Source organism: Sapajus apella, unplaced genomic scaffold, assembly GCF_009761245.1.
Source record: "Sapajus apella isolate SASKATOON/1434 unplaced genomic scaffold, GSC_monkey_1.0 scaffold114, whole genome shotgun sequence".
NCBI lineage: Eukaryota > Metazoa > Chordata > Mammalia > Primates > Cebidae > Sapajus > Sapajus apella.
The window spans coordinates 464092-487130 of NW_022437054.1; the positions used below are offsets into that span (position 1 = coordinate 464092).

Genomic DNA, 23039 nt, shown 5'->3' on the forward strand with positions numbered 1-23039 from the left:
GTGCCTTCAAAGGAGTAAAAATATGGTTAGTTGAATATGCCTAAAAATAAATCAGAAAAAAATTGCTCAAGCAACGTTTCTAGTATACCACAATCTTAGTACCTTCACACACAAAAAAGTTGATAAGCGATTTTAATTACAAAGTGATCTTACCACATAGGCAACAGTAGCAAGAATTTTTTAGCAGGATGGTAGGAAAAAATTAGAGGTTTTCTATCAAAAATTTTAGCAATAACCTTGTAAACAGAACATTTCATGACCTTACAGAGTTGCTAAGAGCGTTAAGAGACGTAATTCATATCAAGTGCTAGGCACTCATGGAAAAGCACTTAACGGACATGAGCTTTTGTTACTGGAGAGGCTGCTTAGTATTCTGGTTAAAATATGTGACCCACATTTTGTGTAATAAAAATCAAGTTAATAATACAAGCATTTCTGGGTGGGCATAGTGGCTCACACTTGTAATCCCAGCACTTTGGTTGGCAGAGGCCGGTGGATCACTTGAGTTCGGTTCGAGACCAGCCTGGCCAACATGGTGAAACCCCGTCTCTACTAAAAACACAAAAATTAGCCAGGCATGGTGGCATGCGCCTCTAGTGCACCTGTATTCCCACCGACTCTGGAGGCTGAGGCAGGAGAATCATGTGAACCCAGGAGGCAGAGCAAGTTGTAGTGAGCTGAGATCACGCCAGCCTGGGCGACAGAATGAGACTCCGTCTCAAAAAACAAAACAAACAACAAAGCAAACAATACAAGCATTTCTAAACATATCTTTTCAAAGTGGTCACTCTATGCCCAAAAAAGCCTTCATCATATCTCACATGAAAACATCATATTCATCTTGAAGGAACAAATGATGAAATTATACCTGTGCATATTATACATGTGTTCATGGGCTGACACCTTGTAAACATATTTTAGATAGCTTATCACAAACCAACTGTCATCAGAGAGATCAAATTGGAAACTGGACTGTTGTAAAAGAAAATTTGAAAATAGTTAACTATGACTTACTATGAGAATTTACCATGGGGCAAAGACTTTTCTAAGCATAGAGAGCAGGAGTTTCACCCTGTCAGTGCTCCAGATGTTCTCTTGACCCTTATGCCCTCCTTCTTCACCTTTAACCTGGACAACTGTTCTTTGTCATGAGAATAACAACAGAAACCAAATAGTCAACTTCTGTGTGGTCCACGAGATGTTCATGGTCACTCTACCTGTCATTGCAAAGTACTGTAACGACTCAACTGAATGTTAAAGGTCTGACTTTTGTGGAATCGACGACATCCATGCAATCTTGTAGTATCCTGTGTCTTCCTGATGCCCACTTCCTGCCTACAGGTGAGCCAGTGTCACATATTATTTGCTGGCTTCAGTATTTGTTTCCATCTTCTTCCATGTTTTTCCCTGTGTTACAGGGGCTGGAAGGCTTCAAGTCCTATTTCTTAGACTCCTCTATTACCAGGATTCTGGGTGAATTCCATCAACAAGGTGCATTTGCTTAAGATTGGAAAGACAGAGAAGAGACAGAGCATGCAGAGACCACATTCTACTATCTCGACCTGGCTTCATAGGTGTAAGGATGCTGGGACATTGGCAGTGGCTCCCTGAGGTCTCCTGAGCAGCAGCAATAGTGCTCTGACTCCAGGAACAAAGCAGCAGGGGCATGGACCTGAAGCCTCTCTAGGGCTTGCTGACTTCCACTCCTTCTGCTTTCCCAATAATTTCACAAGCACCTAACTTCCTATTTTAAGTCTTTATACTTGAAATTAGTTTCTGTGCCAGCTGTTAACATCTCTCAGTGTCCACCCTCCCTTCTGTGTTCAGTCTGTGCTACTGGAGTGGGAACTCTACCAACCATACTTCTCACTTGCAGGTGGCTTCCTGCTAGGTCCTGCCAGCAGGGAGACAGGCAGAGAGGGAACAAGAGACTCCAAGTCTGGAGGCAAAGAAAGAAATGTGCTCCTTCTTGTTTGCCTCCTGTCTGCTTGTAATTCCCTTGACAATCACTTCTTCAACCTAGCCTTGGGGATATCTGTGTTCAATGAAACTTTATTTGCAGAAAGAGATGTTGGATCAGATTTCTCCTGAAGGTTGTACTTTGCCAATGCCTGCCCTAGAGCTTTCTTACTGTACTTTCAGTTACCTAGTTAGCAAACTCTATACTTAATTAACAATTCTTAACAGTGAAACCACTCTGTTCAGATACCAGATGTGGTTTTTATCTCCTGAGCAGAACTTGACAGTCACCATTTCCTGCATGGAATTCTAACTGTTCCTATAATTGGTATCGGAAATAGTTCTAAGAAATATTCCAAAGGTGAAAAACTGGCATGAATCATATCTTTTGCTTGGGTTTGAAGGCACTGATGACCTAATCATCAGTGGAAAAAAGATATTAGCTGTCCATGGCAAGAGGACCAAAACAGCTACTGAAATGATCATTTATGATCTGCTTTCTTTGCCTTTGCAGTCATCATCCTGCCTCTGCTCTGGAACCCAGAGGTGAAAACAGGTGTGATATTCTGGTATTCTTTTCTACTGATCTAGCTAAGTTTCCCTGGAGTTCTCAAAATCAGAGATAACTGGCCACATACATCTAGGGACAGCAAATTATTACAAGAGAGAAACCCAAGTGCTACAGGTCTTTAAACTGGAAATTAATATTTATCAAAGACAGAGGCACAGTAGATTACTCACATTCTGCCGCTAGGCGTGATAAAGTAACTAATATACGAGACTTGTAAACAGCCAGAAAACTGGGAAAGTGTATGAAACACACTGTTTCAGACACTGGATAACAGGCAACACGGGATGACTATCTTCAGAAGAAGAGAAGTTCATGAGGTGAGTCAATGACAGCTGAAGCTTTCTGGCTGGAGGTACTTTCCAAATTGTGATTCAGGGAAGAGGAACCCAGAGGATGGTGTTCTGACTGTTATGAGGAGACAGATAATGCTGGGTGGCTAGGAGCTGCAGAGCAGCATGTGGGAGAGAAGGAACCGCACAGAAAAAGAACTCGAGCATCTGTAAAATACCCTTGGGTATTTAAGCAAATGCTAATTTGTGCACATATACAGGAATATAACTTGAGATTTGGGGGAAAAAAAACCCCTAAAACAGTTACATATGTGTTTTCATATATATATATATATGTAACTATTAGTGCTGTAAGTTTCAAAAAACATCCCAGGGCTCACACGTGATTGGAAGTATTTAAGTTCCAACCATTCACAGTGGAAAAACTATAGTGAGCACCTTGGGTCTTCGGCAGCAGCGCCAATGGGTTATAACTTGGCAGAGCAGCTGCAGTAGTTGTACAGTAAAGGCTACTATAAACTCACAAGTAACTACTTGCTAAAACGCAATAGTCTTTAAAAGAAAACAACAGAATTTTAGCCACAAAATATTAACAATAACCACCATACAATAAAAAAAATTGCCACAATGGTTGAACTAATTTACACTTCCAGCAACAGGCAATTCCTCAAAGACCTAGACATAGAAACTCCATTTGACCCAGCAATCCCATTACTGGGTATAACTCCAAAGGATTATAAATCGTTCTACTATAAGGACACATGCACACGAATGTTCATTGCAGCACAGTTTACAATAGCAAAGACCTGGAACCAAGCCAAATGCCCATCGATGATAGACTGGACAGGGAAAATGTGGCACATATACACCATGGAATATTATGCAGCCATCAAAAATGATGAGTTTGTGTCCTTTGCAGGGACATGGATGAACCTGGAAACCATCATTCTCAGCAAACTGACACAAGAACAGAAAATCAAACACTGCATGTTCTCACTCATAGGCGGGTGCTGAACAATGAGAACACATGGACACAGGGAGGGGAGCATCACACACTGGGGTCTGCTGGGGGGAAATAGGGGAGGGACAGCGGGGAGTGGGGAGTTAGGGAGAGATAGCATGGGGAGAAATGCCAGATATAGGTGAAGGGGAGGAAGGCAGCAAATCACTGCCATGTGTGTACCTATGCAACAATCTTGCATGTTCTTCACATGTACCCCAAAACCTAAAATGCAATAAAAAAATTACTAGACATGTGAAATAATAGAAAAATGTGACCTATAACAAACAGAAGAAGTAAGAAAATAGAAGCAGACCCATAAATGACAAAGAAGTGGAATTGGCAGAGGAGGAATTTAAATGAGCTATCATAACAATATTGAAGGATTCAAGGGAATGCATAAATATAATGAAGAGAAATGGAAGAATCAAAAGGAACTATTACAACCAGAAATAAATTTAACATGTGCAAGTCCTGTACACTGAAAACTACAAAATACTGCTGAGAGTAATTTAAAAAGACCTAAGTAAATGAGAGATAGCCCACATTCATAGAATGCAAATATCAATCCCATTAAAAGGTCAAATTGCATAAAATCCATAAATAAATTTGGGGTAAATCTCCATAAAAATTCCAACAGGCTTTCTGGAAGAATTTATAGCCTGATTCTAAAATATATACAGAAGTGCAAAGGTCCTGGAATGACAAAAACAATCTTAAAAAAAAATAGAGTTGGAGAATCTCGAGACTTGTTATAATGCTATCATGCTGAAGGCAATGTGGAATTGGGCACAAAGAGGGATGCATACACAGATGGAATAAACTAGAGCGTTGAGGAAAAGAGTCGCAAATATGCTCAATCGATTTCTAACAAAAATACAGGTATTTCAATGAGGAAATAATAATATTTTTCACAAATGATGCTGGAAACACTAGATATCAATATGGGATATACACTGGAACTCAATCCTTACCTCATACCATGCACGATAATGGATCACAGACTTAAACTTAAAAGCTAAAACTATAAAACTCCTGGAAGAAAACACAGGAGGTACTCTTCCAAGTCTTAGAGTAATTACATATTTCTTAAAGCACCAAAGCTCTAATCATAGGAAAAGAAGAAGAAAATGAAAAAGAAATTTGGACTTCAACAAAATAAAAAAAAAAAAAAAACTCTGCTCTTCAAAGGATGTTTATACTACTTTTCTACTGTTATGAAACATAACACAAACTTAGCAACATAGAACACCACACACATATATAATCTCAATTTCTGATAGGAAATCCATGCACGGCTTAGCTAAATCTGCTGCTCAGGACCTCATGAGGCTGTAATCAAGGTTTTGGCCAAGTTGGGGTCTCACTTGAAGACCTGACCAGTTGTTGGCAGGATTCACCTCCTTGTGATTGTCAGACTGAGGTCTCCATTTTCTTGCTGGCTGTAGGCTTGGCCACGCTCAATTCCTAGAGGCTGTCTGCAATTTCTTCCCACATGGCCCTCTGCATAGCCCTTCTCACAACACAGCAACTTACTTATTAAAGCCATCAATGGAGAAAAGTCTGTCACTCCAGTCTGCTAAGATGGACTCATATCATGCAAGGGAGTGACATTCCATTATCTTTGCCGTATTCTACTGGTTAAAATTAAGTCACAGGTTCCACACACACTCAAGGGAAGGGAATTAGGCAAAGGTGTGGACACCAGGAGACAGGAAGTATTGGAGGTCACCCTAGGGTCTATTTTCCCTAACACCGGTAAGAAAATGGATAGTCAAGACAAAGACCGGTTAAAAAAAAAATTTGCCACAGACATCTATGAAACAGGGTTTACATCAAAATAATATTTTTTAAAACTCTTAGAATTCAGTATTTTTAATAGCATAAAACCCAATTTTTAAAATGGGCAAAAGTTTGACAGAGACTTCAACAAATGAAGATTTTTAAATGACCAATAAGCACAAGAAAATCAGCATGATTAGTCATCAGGTAAATATAACTTAAAGTCTCATGAGATATTATCAATAATACACACTAGAATGACTAAAATTAAAATGCTGACAATACCAAATACTGGTGAAGATATGCAAACATGAGAACTCTCAAATAGTACTAGTGGGAGTGTAAAATGGAAATTATGTGGCAATTTCTTATAAAGCTAAACATGTGTCTTCCCTCTAACCTAAGAATTTTACTCCTGGGTATTTACCCAGGAGAAACAAAAACAGATGTCCACCAAAACTTATACAAAAAAACTCTCATAGCAGCTTTATTCATAACAACCTCAAACTGAAAATAATTAAAATGTCCTGTAACAGGTGAATGAATAAACAAATTGTGGAATATCCATAAAATGAAATACCCAGAAAAAAAAAAGGAATGAACAGATGATAAACACAGCAATATGGATGAATATCAAAATAATTGCGTTGAATGGAAGAAGCCAGACAAAAAAGAGAGCCTTCATATGAAATTCTAAGCAAGCACAATTAATCCACTGTGTTAGAAAGAAGGTCTGTGGTTGCCTGGGGATATGGAGGGCTGGAACTTTCTGAGATCATGAAAATGCTCATTATTTTAAATTGAGTGGTAATTACATGCATATATACATTTGTAGAAACACATCATCATGTACACTTAAAATGGGTACATTTAATTGTATGTATGTAAACTATATCTCAATAGAGTTGATTTAAAATCATTACCTGTGATTGATTTGTAAGGTCTATTAAAGCCAAGTCTGTGGCAGGTCGTGCAGTTGTTGAAATATACCATTAGGGCAGAAAGAATACAAGATTAAGGATAGGTCAGCCACTTCTCACTGCACTGGGAAGCTTAAAGAATGAGAATCACAAAATCAGAGGTCAAGACAAAGTCAGAAGACAAGAGCGTCTCTATGACAGACTAAGAGAACTTCTCTCATAGCAGCCCGACATATGCAGCCTGAAAAGCTAATTCTGTGGGTTGTAGAATTCAATGAATGTTGCAGTCATAGACTAATCAGGCCTCTTCCATGGAAGTTAGGGCCCTGATGGGAAAGAGTGGGACCTTAAGAACCTGAATGAGGACACATGTATTGGTCTGAATGAATCCAAATCACTTGACCTTCAAATCCCATTAGCTCTCCTTTGCCAGCAGCATCAGACCCTCCTACTCACTCTCTGAGGACAGCCCTGCACTGTCTGATGCCGGGAGAGCCTGTATTGACCCTACTTTCAATATTAGGTTCTGTACTATTAGTAGGGTAAGGATAAACAAAGAGACTACCCCCTATGCAACAGTTCAAACTATATAACCTTTTCTCAGGAAAATATTCCAGAGGGAATCTGCAGATTCTGTTTCCCAAAGTCATCTAGGGGCCTAATCTAGGGGAGCAACTCTGATGTGCCCAATCAACAGTCCCCAAAGTAGCTCCAGCCTTATACCATTTCCAGCCAGCAAAATGGAAAGAGCTGAGGAACCAGGGCAAGAGATTTCCTTCTAGTACCTCACTTCTGCTCACATTCCACCAATGAGAATTTAATCCCATGGACACATCCATCCACAGGGATGCTGGGAAATGTAGTTTCTGCCACAGGCATCATTAATGAATTTTATCTGATTCCATTTTCAGTCCTCAGTAGCCTTTCCATCCGTGATTGTCCATACTTATTTCATAAAACTTTTGTGTTAAAGAATTAATGCTTTGCTCTGAGCAAACACATCTTTGCCAGTATATCTTTCTTTTGGTGGCTTCTCAAAAACAATAACCTTTTGCTTATTCCAGAAGTTGAAACACGTTAGAAACAGCCACACTTTTATCCAAATATGTAGTAAACGTCTTCTATTTCACAATTTGTTCAATTACTTGTTTATTAGAAACCTTGGCAAGTGCCAGTAAATAATTCCTTTTCATGGCAGAGTAGTATTCCATCACATATATATAGCACAGTTTCTTTACCTACTTGTTGTTTGATGGACATTTGGGTTAGTTCCACGTTTTTGTAACTGTGGATTGTGCTGCTATAAACGTGTGTGCAAGTATCTTTTTTGTATGACTTCTTTTCCTCTGGGTAGATACCCAGCACTGGGATTCCTGGATCAAATGTCAGTTCTACTTTTAGTTCTTCAAGGACTCTCTACACCTTTTTCCATAGTGGTTGTAATAGTTTACATTCCCACAGTGACCTGGATGAGATTGGAGACTATTATTCTAAGTGAAGTAACTCAGGAATGGAAAACCAAATATTGTATGTGCTCACTCATAAGTGGGAGCTAAACTATGAGGATGCAAAGGCATAAGAATAACACAATGGACTTTGGGGACTTGGGGAAAGGGTGGGAAGGAGGTGAGGGATAAAAGACTACAAACTGTGTGCAGTGTATACTGCTCAGGTGATGAGTGCACCAAAATCTCACAAGTCACCACTAAAGAACTTATGCAACCAAATACCACCTGTTTTCCAATAACCTATACACATAAAAAATTAAAAGAAACACACACACACACACACACACACACACACACACACACACACACACCCTGGCAAGGTTTCGTATAGGTCTTCCACCCATATTCAACTGAATTATTGCTACACTGTGTTCTCTATATTATTGCAGCAGGAAAGCCAAATGCTCTCCAAGTGGCTCGGCACTTTTTGTCCTTTACTAACAAATACCAAAGACATTTATCATTGATACTTTGCAGTAGACTTTGTGAAATTTTAGAGTAAATGATTAGATTACAACATTCTTAAAAAAATAAACTGCTGGTAAAGTTCTAGATTTTTATTCTCTTACTCAAGATTCTTAGTTTTTTAAAATCTCATTAATTCCTACAATTTCATATTACCACAGCTAGTATTTCAAGATATCATATACATTTTCATGCTTAACGACAATAATCTTGTGAATAATTTTGAAACTTGCTTAATCTGTCAGATCAGATAACTGCCTTAACTATCAAGTAGCTGAGAAGAGCTAGAAGTGGCACACACATTGAGCAAAGCCAAATCATTGCAGCTTCTGCCTACAATATTGTTATCCTCAATTCACTTTTTTTAAAAACTAGAATTCTGTTAAGTTAGCATCTGTGAGAGTCATTTTAATGAAAACTAACTCTAGTACACAAGTCCATTTAGTCAGTACACATGAATGACAGTATTTCACAATTGGCTAAAAGTAAACAAAAAAGTGAGAGTCCCAGTAACAACCTTTCTCACTTGAAATGCCACACCTCTATCCTCCTACCCATTCCTCTCAAACTGATATATGGTCAGTGTGCCAGGGAAAAAAATGGGAGGTACCAGTGGCAATCCTTATGTATTATCAATAAAGCTAATCTTGCAATACTTTTTTTGACTGAAAAAATGGAAATCACAACTTTTTCCCTGCATTTTATCATCTAGTGTTCCCCTGGGGTGTACACTATCACCTCCTTTGTTTCAAAGACCACTGATCTCATCTATATTATGGAGCTTAGAAGTTATTTTTGTAGCATATGAAAAACTCAAAACACAGAGATATATCCTAATTGTTTGCAATATTTGGAGTCTGAACCTGGCCATACTTACTGGTCTGCTGAAAGTGATTGGGGCCAGGTCTGGATGTTTGAGGTAAGCCCCTTATCCCCTCACACTTATATGAGAGATGAAATACAGAGAAGCCAGGCCAAATGCTTCTAATTGTTGGGCCATTTTCTGTGTGCCTTTCTTGTCTGCATCATCATCTGAGCCCTGAGACCTTAAAAGCTCAACTTGGGAGATCCACCAGAGCTCTGCTGTATTATCTAATTTATTGCCCTAGGATGCTGCTTTTATCCCCCTCACCACCACCAAATGCAGTTTTAATGAGAATAGGAATGGCTTTAACCCAAATAAAGAATGAGTGGGAGGGGAAGGCAATGAAGGAGGGGAACTTCCTCGGTAGACACTAGTCAGAAATATGGAGTGCCCTTTTGAATAATGAACAAAAACGTACATACAAAGTGCACCTCTGCTCAGTAGATACTGAATACATTACAGTAATTATACTAAAAGATGAAGTTCAAAAGTAGTTATGGAAGAATCATTCTTAGGAGGTTAAACCAAGGCAAGTCAGGTACACATCCATAAAACCTTCTCAGTTTGGCATCACAAACCACTCTTTGGTCTAGGTAAACCAGAAGTCTCAATGTGTGCTGCAAGTTTTATGTGTACATAGAGTTAAAAGTCCATCTCTTAGACTCCAGAGAACATCTGATATAAGGGGAAAACTGAGACTCACTTCTGAGTTACTGCCAGCAAAAAAGAGGCTTTTTTCAAGTTGTAGATACCTTTGAATCAGAAAATCATCAGAAAAAAGGGAGCCTCAATATAGACACTGCGGTTGTGTTCTAGGCATGGCAGAGGGGAGGGAAATTAAGTATAGAAGCCTCTCTACTTTATTGCCTCCCTTTAAAAGTGTAATTAGCTGTGCCAACTGCCCCTGGCATTGGCTAAATATAAATGTTAAATATACTGCATGGAAGGGTGCTATGGGTGCCTGCCAGTAACAACACCCTTGTTAAAAGCTCTGACAAATGGAATCTCATTGCTCAGCTTATATTTTCATATCAAACCACTTCACAGGTTACTGGTAACCCTCAAATCAGCTCACACTGCTGGTCCCTTCGGTGGCTTTTATGCCATGATGGGGTGGGTTCATGTGGCAGCACTGAGACATCAGAGAATTAAGTGTATATGTATCCTATTAATATATAAATGAATTATAATTTTTATCATTTCAAGACAGAGTCTCACTCTGTCACCGAGGTTGGAAAGCAATAGTATGATCACAGCTCAGTGCAGCATCCACATCCCAAGCTCAATCAATTCTCCAGCCTCAGCCTCCCAAGTAGCTGGGACTACAGGCATACACCACCATGCCTGGCCCATTTTCCATTTTTTGTAGAGATGGAGTCTCACTATGTTGCTTAGGCTGGCCTCAAACTCCTGGGCTCAAGCGATCCTTCTGCCTCTGCCTCCCAAAATGCTGGGAGTATAGGCATGAGCCACTGCATCTGGCCTTACTATATAAATTTAAACAACACTTAACACTTAAATATTAGCTTTATTCTAACGTTTGTGCTAGAAAGAAAATCATGCATGTCTCCATAGTAACTTACAGTGAAGTTAACCATCACTATGTAATGTAGGTCATAACAGGTTTCATTAATATTTCACATTTAATGATTAAAGCTAAACAAGACTGAAACTATCCCATTTTAAATGTACAATTCTAGAAGAATAAAAGTATTATGATGGGGCAATATTCTAAGCTTACTGTTTTGATGTTTAAAGATAAGGCTTTCTAACATCCCTTCATAAATATTAATATGAACAGAAAATAAACACAGTTGTTTCATAATTGTTTTTTAGCAAAACATGATCCCTAGTTATCAATGATAGTAGAAACAAAGAGTTTAATACAGTTCTAGAAAATACAGCTTCGAAAAGCTACTTACATCCAAAGAGTCCTCCTTCAATAAGATAAGGGCCATATTCTGCGATACCAATCGGCAGGAATACCCTGAAGTGGAGGAAGAGACAACATGTGAATTTCTCTTTCCTTCTGTGAGCTCCTTAAATTCAATCTCCTTGATTATATCTGCCACTTTAAGCCTACTGGCTCACACAGAGGAATAGGGTAAGAGTGATGGGGAGGAAAAGTAACTTAAATTGATTTTGACTCTTGTAGACAGACTGGATAAAACCAGTTGGGAATGTCTTTATAACTAAAGGCTAAAATAAATACTTTCCAATTTTCTGTGGATTTTTCTTGATCTCTGTTATCCTTGTATAACATTAAGATAAGCCTTGGATTGTCTAAAGTAACAGTGAACACTTTAGGAAGGCAGCGGACCCAATGGTGCCCCTAAATCAGCACACACATGCCCACTGGGATAGCCAGCTCCCTCCCTTCCTTTACAACAGTAGCTGCTTCTCACAACAAGTTTCAAAGGAATATACTGAGGGAGTCACTTTTCCTGTGGAAAATTAATCTACATTTCAAAAAAATTTTTTAAAAAGGCTTATTTGGAACAAAAGTACTCCTAGTTTTTATCAACAATTTCTTTTCATTTTCCAGTACAGTTATCTCTACAGGTTAAGCAAGACATTCTTTTTTGCTTTCCCTCCCAGCAGAGAACATACTTTCTAGGAAGCCCTGGGGTCTTTCTTGCTCAAATTTTGCCCTGGGTGAGTACTCATGGACCAAGCTGAGCGCCTCTTGGGATGCCTCCCCTCCAATCCACACCCTCTGTGGAGGGGAGACGGATCTAGCAACTCCAAGACTAGAGGTGTCCGCCAGGGCACTGGTCTGTCTCTCAGATAACCCTGCCATCCTCTCAGTGCCTTGGGGGGTTAGCGACGACTTGTGCTTTCCACCAACCCAGAACTCAATCTTTCTCATTGAGAAAAAGCAAAACAAAAAATCCTTCCCCACAGAAAATCGGCCCTCACAATCAGTTTTGTCACAGCATCTTAAGATAATGGATTAATGACTATAGAAAAGGGAAATCAGTCATCAGTCTTCAAACAAGCAGGTGACAATCTCAAGGAAAGGCTTGTCCAGTACTGTTCCTATAGCCAGCGGGAGCCAGGACCCTCCTCACAGGACAGAGAAGAAGACATCCTTCCCACAGAGGCTACATGTGGCTGGAAAAGAAGACGGCATTTAACTGAGGGACAAGGATCAGAACTGCTGCATTTATGTGCTCAGTCCTACTCAGCAGGTTCTCTTTTTATCCCTAAGAAAATCCTCATAACAGGCACAAAATGAAATTCAAGATAGACAAAAATTAAGACCAAGAAAAACCATTTTGTGGTGGGTTTTGGGGGAAAAAAGAGGTTAAAGGAAACAAAAAATTTTTGTTTATTTCAGAAAGTACATCCTTCCTAAGGACTGTCATGTAGAGTATTTTGTAAAGCACCTCAGAGATCACATCTTTAAGATTTGGCTTTTCATCCAAACATTAATTTTTTAAAGCAATATAAAAAAGACGCAGTCAAGGCTGTTAACAATAGTTATCTCAAGGGAATCAGATTACTTCTCTTGTTAAACACATATTGTTTTTAAAACTAAAACAAACAATAATTTTAAATCACAATACCACATGGGCAAATACCTGTTAAATCGCTTAAAAAAAAAAAAAGAGGGGAAACAAGAAGCAATTTTCTATACATTTACACACTACAAACTAGTTCAAGTCTTCATTTTAACAACAGTGATGGATAAAAGTGAGACCCTTTCAAAATGCCATTAAAAACTCTGCCTGGTAGGACTAGAATAATCAAACTCTTTGTTTCCCATTAAAATTTTACAAATGCATTCTTCTTTCCTACAAGTTGTTAGATTAGGTCCAAAGGGGAGGTCTACATTTTCTTTTCGCTTGCAAAGGGGATATTGCAACTTTAATCATTTCCCTCTATGTAAGATTTACTCTTTCTTCATCCCCAGAGACTTCCAGCAACTTCATGCAATGTAGACTGTTACAAATTCAGTGTAGCTAATGCAATAGGATTTACTGGTAGTTTTTTATTTGAACAACAGCTGCAGAAGCTGGCTGTAATTTTTAAGCCCTCACTTGCTGCTTTATTTTATATTTTTTAATTCAAGCAAAATGCCATTTGACAACTGAAGCTACACAAAGATATTATGGAAAAACTCAAGTCTTTTTTTTTTCTAGCCATGGCAGCGGGGAGGGAAATTAAAAAAAAACACTACTGACACATTCATGAATTTAAATGTACAAACTAAAGGCTTCTGAGAAGAAACAAGTTAAGGGTTTTTTTGTTGTTGTTTTTAGTTTGGATACTGAAATGAGATTTTGCTTAGAGAATTATCACTCGGCGCACTCGCACTAGACAGACCATGGAAGTTTTACCCTGCTAATTGTGGCTTAACTAATATAGCAAATTAAACTGTGTCAATCCACATTTGGTGTGCTTGATTTCTAATGTTTTTGGATAAAATGAGATCAACTCTTGGAGAAGAGCCAGGTATAGAATGTCAATCCACACTTGTAAATTGAGGTCTACTTCTTTAATCTCGCAATCTAACAAGACGGCCATAAAATGACTGAGAGGAGAACCTCTGGGATTTCATTTTTTACTACAGCTAAAATTAACAATATACTCCAAAAGGATTTAGTCTTTCTACTACCTGAGTATAATCAACATTCAAAGAAACCAAAATATTACAGAGTCTATGGTACTTACAGCAGGACTTGATTTTAACACAATAAGATAATGCTTCATACTAAAAAGTATTACCAAACCAAATCTCTCAGCTCTCTCAACCAGTTTCCTCCTTAAAAAAGGAGAACACTGGTTTTGATACCAAATCCACACTTCTCTGAAGACCCTTTTGAAGAAGTCAGGAACAATGTATCTTTACAAACCATGTATCCTGAGATCACATCCACCAAGCGACCCATCACTGGATTCAACATGGTACCAACCAGCAGTAAGCACATTACTGGTCCTCAATAGCTTTACAGAGAATCTGGTCAGTCAGTGTTCGCATGTATGAAAAACACTGGCAGACAACAAGAATGCATGACAAAAGAGCGTGTTTTAGGCTATTCCACGTGGAATCAAAGAGAGCCCGTCAAGTGCCCTTCATTATCCAGAGAACCAGGGAGAGCTGAGGCCTTTGTCCATGGACCACACACCTGGACGCCTCTCCCTCAAGACCCTTCAGGCCCTTCTTGGGAACCCTCACCACACAGAAGAACGTGCTGCCTCAGCCTCACCTCATCCTGACCCTTCTATGCTCAGTCATTTTTGTTTTAAACAAATTCTGAAGGCTCAAGTTTTAAACCTGTCTCACCCAGGAAGACTTCTCTGGTCCTTTACAACAACTCACATTGTTCCTTCTGAGAAATGAATACTGTGTGTTGCGGTTAAGTGCTCAGATTTTCAGCTTTCTCACATCTGTGTGATCTAGGCTAAGTTACTTCATCTCCCTGTGCCTCAGTTTTATCTTTAAAGGGGGAAAATGCCTTTTAAATTCTCCAAGGAAATTAAATATAAAACATATGTAAAGGACTTAGCACAGTATCTGTCACATAACAGATAACATTTGCTAGTAACTATTACAAAAGCCAGTCATGATTAACATCTACACTGCACAATTGGTACTTCCTTATATATTTCATTCTCTGATTTGTCTCATAATTAACTCATCCCCCAAGTGTGAAATGTAAGTTCCCCAAGCTTATAGTGGGGCACCTGGCAGCAATGTTAGCTGCAGGTAATCAAGAAATACAGAGCTGAAACTTCTGTGAAAAACAGCAGTAAGCCCGGGTTCAGCTGAGAATAACAATGTGCCTTCCTTTCAACGAACAAGAAAATGTACAGGCAGTTATATAGGAGGGGCAAGTGACATATCCTAAAATTCAACTTCAGAGGTAATCTATATGTATCTCATAACATTATGTTGTTTACCTTAAATATACACAATAAAATTTATTAAAATTTAAAAAAATAAACCTCTTAGACCATAAGAAATGGTTTAAAAGTATCAAATGATGTGTAAGAAAATGCAGGGAGGGTGGGGGAGACTTGGAATTCTAATTCAGAAATGGTTTAAGATGAAAGCTAATTCCAACTTAATTACTTTAAAATGGAATACACACTAGGATTTTGTTCTCACTCATCCGACATCCATTTAAAAAACAAAATTATGTACTCTAAAAACTCCACATCTATTGCATAACTATTTAATAGATGTTTTATCCAGTGGTAATAAGGAAATGACCACTACGAGATTCACAAGGGCTACATCTGAAATTTCACTTTAGACCAGCTGATGCCAAATTTTTAAGCTAAAAGAGAAAATCACCAACTCCTCAAAACAGAGCTAGTTAGCATAAATTCAAGCATAGCATTGCAGGATTCCGGCAACATGCCAATTTGAAACTACTAAAACCTATATGCAAGATGATTGTCAATCAACATGAAATTCACTGGCTCACAGGAGACACATATGTCCTGGAACTTGATTTGACTAAATGTATTTTTTTCCAAGGTATGAACAAAAAGTTAAAGTTTAAAAATAAATTCTGAAACTATAAGACATATATATTAAAAAACCAAACTCTAAAAAGAGTCAAAACCCCCAAACACCAAACATAATTAATGTCACCAAATCTAAAGACAAACTCTTATGGTACATACCACTAAGATAATGATGCCAATTAAAAGCATAAGAGTCAATAACCGTAAGACACCCCCATTTCGGAGACATTAAAATGTAAAAACAATGTGCACCTTAGAATGGATGAACTATAGTACCATTCTCTGTGGTCTTCTAAATCAGGTTTAAGAAAACATTCTTTGCAAAAGCTATATGAATCCCTCTAAATAAGCCCCACACCAGAAGTCAAGAGCCCTGAGACCTAGTGCCAGTTTGGTCATTAAGTTGCATATAGCCTTGGGAAATGTAGAATTTCCTCCCCGAGCTATAAGACTTTTCATAAAGGAGACATTTATGCAGCCAACAAACTTATGAAAAAAAAAAAGCTCAACATCACTGATCATTAGAGAAATGCAAATAAAAACCACAAGAAGATACTATCTCACACCAGTTAGAATGGCAATCATTAAAAAGTCAGGAGACAGATGCTGAGAGGATGTGGAGAAATAGTAATACTTTTACACAGTTGGTGGGAGTGTAAATTAGTTCAGCCATTGTGGAAGACAGTGTGGCAATTCCTCAAGGATCTATAACTAGAAATACCATTTGACCCAGCAATCCCATTACTGGATATATACCCAAAGGATTATAATTCATTCTATTATAAAGACACATACACACGTATGTTTATTGCAGCACTGTTCACAATAGCAAAAACTTGGAACCAACCCAAATGCCCATCAATGATACACTGGCTAAAGAAAATGTGGCATATATACACCATGGCATACTATACAGCCATAAAAAGGATGAATTCATGTTCTTTGCAGGGACATGGATGAAGCTCATCATTCTCTGCAAACCAACACAAGAACAGAAAACCAAACACCACATGTTCTCACTCATAAGTGGGAGTTGAACAATGAGAACACATGGACACAGGGAGGGGAACATCACACACCAGGGCCTTTCGGGGGTGGGGGGCTAGGGGAGGGATAGCATTAGGAGAAATACCTAATGTAGATGATGGGGTGATGGGTGCAGCAAACCACCATGGCACGTATATACCTGTGTAACAAATCTGCACATTCTACACATGTATCCCCGAACTTAAAGTATAGTTAAAAGAAAAAGGACTGTTCATATGTAAAGATTTAAAAAAAAAAAAAAAAAAAAAAAAAGAGGTTTCAGAAAACACTCCTAGTATGGTGCTGGGCACTTGCCAGACACTCCATTAACCTGCTCTGTTTCCCTTTTTTCATCTGGAAGGAGAACTGCTAGATATTTGATCTTCCCAAATATCTTCTGGATACTTTAAAACCCACACAAGCTGCATGAAAATGTGAAGTATTATGAGAGACAGGTCAATAATAATTAATACTACCAGGGGTATGAGGGCTATATGACTAGAAAACAGGCTTAAAAACACAGCCTGTATCTGGAGCACGACCTCATACTGCTGACAGCCGCCACCTGTGGTCTGACGCTGATAAGTCTAATAAAATGTCTGGACATACATGCTTTCCTGAGCCTTCTGCATCATTTGTAGGCTCAACAGATATCTTAAATCATAAAATGACATTTAAATTCTCTGCATCACCCAGGGCTACAAACTTGAGTTCCAAAGGCGAAGTACATAAACAATTCAGACGTAGCTCTCTCCAAGAAATCAATTCTCTAGCTGTTCGAAGCTTACCTAGTAACACCCAATATATGTTTGAATCTGGCTGATCCACTAGATAAACCGTGAATAGAGAAAGCCTCCAGGACAAATACAAGACTTTGACAAAAAGTCATCAGCTTATAAAGCATCATCTTCCAGTGGTCTTGGGGAGTATTTGTTAAGAAAGATCAAGTGACAGAAAATGAGGTGAGTGGTTCTGGCTGGTACTACACGTTACTATACCCTCTGAGAAAAACATACAAGACAATACGATTGTTATTTTTTTTAAATTGTTTGGACAGGTATCAAGTATCTCACAAGACTCACAGCAGCCTCATCACACAGAAGTAAAGCTTTCCTTTTCAAGTAACAATCTATTTGTGTTTTCTGGGTTGATTTTCAGCGCTTTGCCTTCTCTTGTGTTTATCCCAAACTTGGCTAGATACGCTCAAGTATAACAAAATGAACATGCAAAAAAAGGGCCGTGTGTCTTCCCAGGGGCTGGGCGGTATGGAGGAGAGGTGGTGAGAGGGGCCTGTGGCCCTTTTCAAGCCAGGGCACAGCTAAGAACACACTGAAGGTAATTTAGTCTAGGGCCAGCGACATGCATAGGTTATTAGTCCGGCAGGAACACTCAAGATCTGGAAAACTAAGAAAAGTTACCACTTTACGGCTTGATTTTAACTTGAGGGGTTGCCCACTCTTTTTTCACATTGCTCTAAGAGGGTGGAAGGCATACCACCAAAATTTTAGGTAAATATTTCAGAGTAGCAATCAACTTAGCACGCCCTCTGTAAACAACAGGGGCCACAGACCCATAGCAGGTGTTTTAGGCTAAACGTACATGAAAAAATAATACGTAAGGGGCCAATCTACAGGCTTATATAGAAATATAGTATATCAAAAGCAAATACTCTTCCCCAAAACCATGCATCTGTGACAGCCAGCACAAATCCAGGGACAAAGTCCATGGCTGATACTTCAGGGACTGTTTAGAGTCCCACATCACTCTCTTATGGGCCTCACTTCAGTTTGTTTGGGAGCCCAACTTTCATTTAATCAGCTATATCCCTGACAAGAAATGATTCCATGGCTTTTATCTATTTTTTTTATCAGCTTTACCCAAGAAGGCGGGTATTATTCACAACTGAGGTTATAAGAGACACAAAACTGATTCAAAGATAAGGTTTTCAGGAAAGGGGCATCACTGGATTTTGGTGAAAGTATTCCAAGAAGATTATTCTGATAAGGACTACAGTCACTTAAATACAGAGGCTCTAGTAGGTTTCTTTCCAAAACACAGAGCACAGACATAGAAACAGATCTAGAAATAGAGTCTATTTCTCGCAAGATATTGTAAGTTATGCAGTCCTTATGTGTTCATTTCACCACATATGCACCGGGCCTTGTTACACCACAATAGTGATCAAAGTTCCAGGTAATGTTTAAATACTTCAAATAATCAAGATTAGATTTTTAAAATGTGAGTAGCTTCAGCTCCTTTTCAAACTTAAAATATGCTCCTTTAAGAACGACAGAGTTATCCCGACTTAAATTCTTTTCTTCAGTTTTCATCTCTATAATGCTCCGTAAGCAAGAAGATTGTCAACCACACTGGGAAGAGAAAGACGCAAGGCTCTTAGAAAAGCCCATTAATGAGTAAAACCGTTAAAATGGTTATAATATAATAATGCATACTTAAAGCTAGTGAAAACAAGCTCTCTTAGTCTCAGACTAAAATTTTGTAGAGAAAGCAACAAGAAAATCAAAGTTGTCAAATCCTGAATTCTACACCCTATGTAAGTGTGTTTAATTCTTTTCCAGGAACTAAGATAGTTTTAATGTTCATAACAGGCATAAGGGCATCTTTATTTAATTTAGATCAGTTTTTCTTAGACTTGTGAATGAAAAGTCCTATAAAATATCACCTGTCAATGAATTTGAGAAACATTTAGACACATTTCCAAGATACTTGAAAAACAAATACAAAAGCCAGCATCAGGAAATTACTTTCAAAAATCATTACCTATATTAATTGCAGTTTCCTGTTTGTCTCCCGTCAACACCCATATTTTTATCTCTGCCTTCAACAGAGTTGCGATGGTTTCCGGAACTCCTGCTTGAAGGCGATCTTCTATGGCTGTGGCTCCAAGTAGCAGTAAATTCTAGATTGAAAACATATCTTCAGTTAAAGACCGGCACAGACTTAAGAATAGCACTAACAAATTCTGACAAAGAAAGGCAATCAAACTGTTCTGAGACAGTTGTTCTATTTCCTCTATTTTATTCCTGTGTCTGCAGATGGCATCTAGATGGGTGGCGTTTCCAAATGCCTTGCAATGGTGGACTCACTCTACACACACAGGCAGCCCAGTACTCATCACTGATTTCTTGACACAGAGGCTTGTTAGAATAAAAACTGCCTGGCAGCAGAGCAGATGGGCAGGTTATCCTGAGGACGCTGACAGTACCTGAGCCCTCCCTCTCAGTCCACTAATGAGTAGCACATTATATCACAGTTAACGAAGGGGGAGAACTCATTCTAGATGATATGCTTACCTGGCAGAACACGAGTAAGAGACCTGTGGTTGCAAGGATTTAACAGTGAGAGAAAAAAAAATCCAAGTATCTTAAGATTGAGGGTAGCTATAAAATGTTGCCCCTTTGGGTCCTCTTCAAGGCCCAGGGGCAGATCAGCTCATGCTAAGGATGGATGTGGATGTGTGGTTCCCTCCAGTTGCCCATGCTGTACCTGCTGGTCTGGCAGATTCCAGAGAATGCACAAAGAGCCTGCTCCATGTACCCACCACATCCCAAGCCTCTCCAGGACATAGCATCTCTGCTTGGTCACAGACTGTGGGAGGATCCAACTATCTCTTGAGCATCCACCATAGGCATGGCACCATGTCACATATTGCATCACCTTTTTCTAATTCTAAAAATAATTGTGGCTATTTCCAGTAAAACAGGGCAAAGAAACACCTGAATTCAGTTTTGTTCAGTTTATTTTAATTCAGTACATTAAAATGACTCAATATAAATAACTGAATATAAAACTTAAACAAAAAACTGAGTATAAAAAAGCAGAGGAGAATCTTTTGAAACCAACAAAGGAATGAAAAAAGTAAATAGGTGATGGTTTCAAAGTTATGGAGACCAGGCCAGACATGGTGGCTCACACCTGTAATTCCAGCCCTTTGGGATTTGGGAGGCCAAGGGATGGGGACTGCTTGAGCTCAGGCGTTTGAGACCAGCCTGGGCAACATAGCAAGACCCCATCTCTATTTAAAAAAAAGTATGAAACTTAGCCAGACATGGTAGCATGAGCCTGTAGTCCCAGCTACTCAGAAGGCTAAAGTGGGAAGTTAGCTTGAACCCAGGAGTTTGAGGCTGCAGTGAGCTATGACTGCACCACTACATTCTAGCATGGGTTCTGGGTAACAGAGAGAAACCTGGTCTCTATATTAAAAAAAAAAAGTTATAGAAACTGGAAATTGGATGACTCTATGGCTGCCAACATGAAACAGAAAAAGCTGAAACCCAGCTCCCAGACTTGAAGGAACCAATAAACTGAAAGCGAGCTAATGTCTTAGGATAAACTGAAAAGAACAAGAAAATCAAAGTAGGCAATGTGAGTAGCAATGGCAAAGCTTAGGTACTATTAGAATAAGTTAGTGTGAGAATGCTTAGCGCATACAACATCTAACCAGCCTCCACAGCATTCTGATTGCTCATGTAACTCAACAGGGTGAGCTAATCTCATTAAGCCTAATCGTAAGCAAATCCAGAGAGTCACTAATGCTGTTTTTGACCTGATATTTCTTAAGCTATCATTAATGCTTAGCTAAGGGTGGCTAACCTTTCAGAAAAACCATGAAAATTAAGTGCTTCTTAAAGCAAAGAAAATGATTCAGAGCTAATGGTTCATTAAGACACAAGAAAGGAGACCATCCCTATATAGTAAAAGGATTCCTGTTCAAAGACTTTGTGAAATAGGTGGTTAAGTCCTCCATGGAGCTGTAAAGACTGTATTGCATGTGGTTACCTTCTCAATGATCTCGTAACACTCTTCCAACCGTTGAGCTCTGTCCTTCAATATGGTGCTGGCTTCCTGATACACTTTCAGCCACTCCTCATACTCATTCTCAGAGAGGTCAGCATAAGCCACACAGAGAGTCCGCAAGCCTGCAAGACAGCCACTGGTGAATGGAGGCAGGCAGAACATGTGACCTCCCAGGGGACAGCCTGTGCTCCCTTTTCCATCAGCAGGCTAAAAAAATTGAAGAGACGCTCTGCTTTAGTTCCCTCTAATTCAACACTCCCACATCTACCAAGGGAAATTTAAAAACAACTCTCCTGTATTCTAATATAAACTACCTCTTCTGTAAGTTTGAGAGTGTGCATGAGAAGTCAGAAGAGTGAATTCTCCGTGGCAGAGAGGTTCAGGAGCTGGGCATGATCTGTGTGTAGTACGCAGGTTTCAGCAGGCAGAGAAGGTGGGAAGTGTGTTTCAAGACAGCCAGAAATGGCCCCATGTGCTAACCCATGAAAGATCCAGGTTTCCAGGCAGCCACACCCATGCACATGCATGTGCATGTGCTCACATATGCATGCACGCAGAGCCAGGGGAACACACCAAGGCCAGAAAGCAGCAGTCAGCACTTGAGCTCCAGCTATCATGGCACTTGCTAGCAGGAACACGTGACATCAGTGTTGTTTACAGCCTTCCAGGGAACTCCTTTCCTGCTCACTATGGATTCCATGAATTATCATTTCCTTAAGTCATGGATAAGCCAGTGACATAAGGACACCAAGAGAGGGCCAGGAAAATAACCACATGAGTTTTCTGAGACAAGGACTAGTAACTAAAGGTGATTCTACACGTTATGCATTGGCCTGCCTCTCCCTCTGCACCACTGCTGATGAGTGACAGAGGCATCTACAGGTAACTGAGTTTGGATTTGGCTACGCATCTCGTCTCTGCCATGGGCACAGGAGGGGACACAGCAGGCAGTAGAAGAATGCTTGACAACATTCTGAAAGTATGACAACATGCCTTAAAGTAAGCAAGACAACATGCCTGAAAGTACAGCTCTAATGGTCAAAAACAGCATTTCCAAATTCCACTTACCTTCCGTGGCAAAGTATTCCAGATGGCATAATGTTTCCTCCATGTATTTTGAGTCTTTTGAAAGTCTCTCAAAAATTACATTATCCTATAAAAAAGGGAAATGTTATGACTGGCAAACCCTTCAGTAAACCTTCCAGCCAGCATGCTAAACATGGCTTTGTTTCTGTTTATCCAACACTCATGAGAATACCTGAGTGGGGAAGCAGGAACTTAGCATTTGGCTGGGCTCAGGCATGAGCTTTGGAAAACAAATTGGGTATGAATGTGTCCAAGAAAACCAAAATCTA

General features: G+C 39.3%; 1 protein-coding gene across 3 annotated transcripts in view; it reads right to left on the bottom strand.

Annotated features, from left to right (window-relative positions):
* The window catches only part of ATP8A2 (ATPase phospholipid transporting 8A2), a 643075-nt gene that overhangs the window by 434351 nt on the left and 185685 nt on the right, over nt 1–23039 (bottom strand). For all 3 annotated transcript variants that reach the window (XM_032260055.1, XM_032260056.1, XM_032260057.1), the window contains exons 21-24: nt 22753–22837; nt 21667–21806; nt 19648–19786; nt 11283–11347 (exon numbers count right to left, since the gene is read on the bottom strand). In XM_032260055.1, the coding sequence (XP_032115946.1) occupies nt 11283–11347; nt 19648–19786; nt 21667–21806; nt 22753–22837 (429 nt within the window). The remainder of the gene's footprint in view (nt 1–11282; nt 11348–19647; nt 19787–21666; nt 21807–22752; nt 22838–23039) is intronic.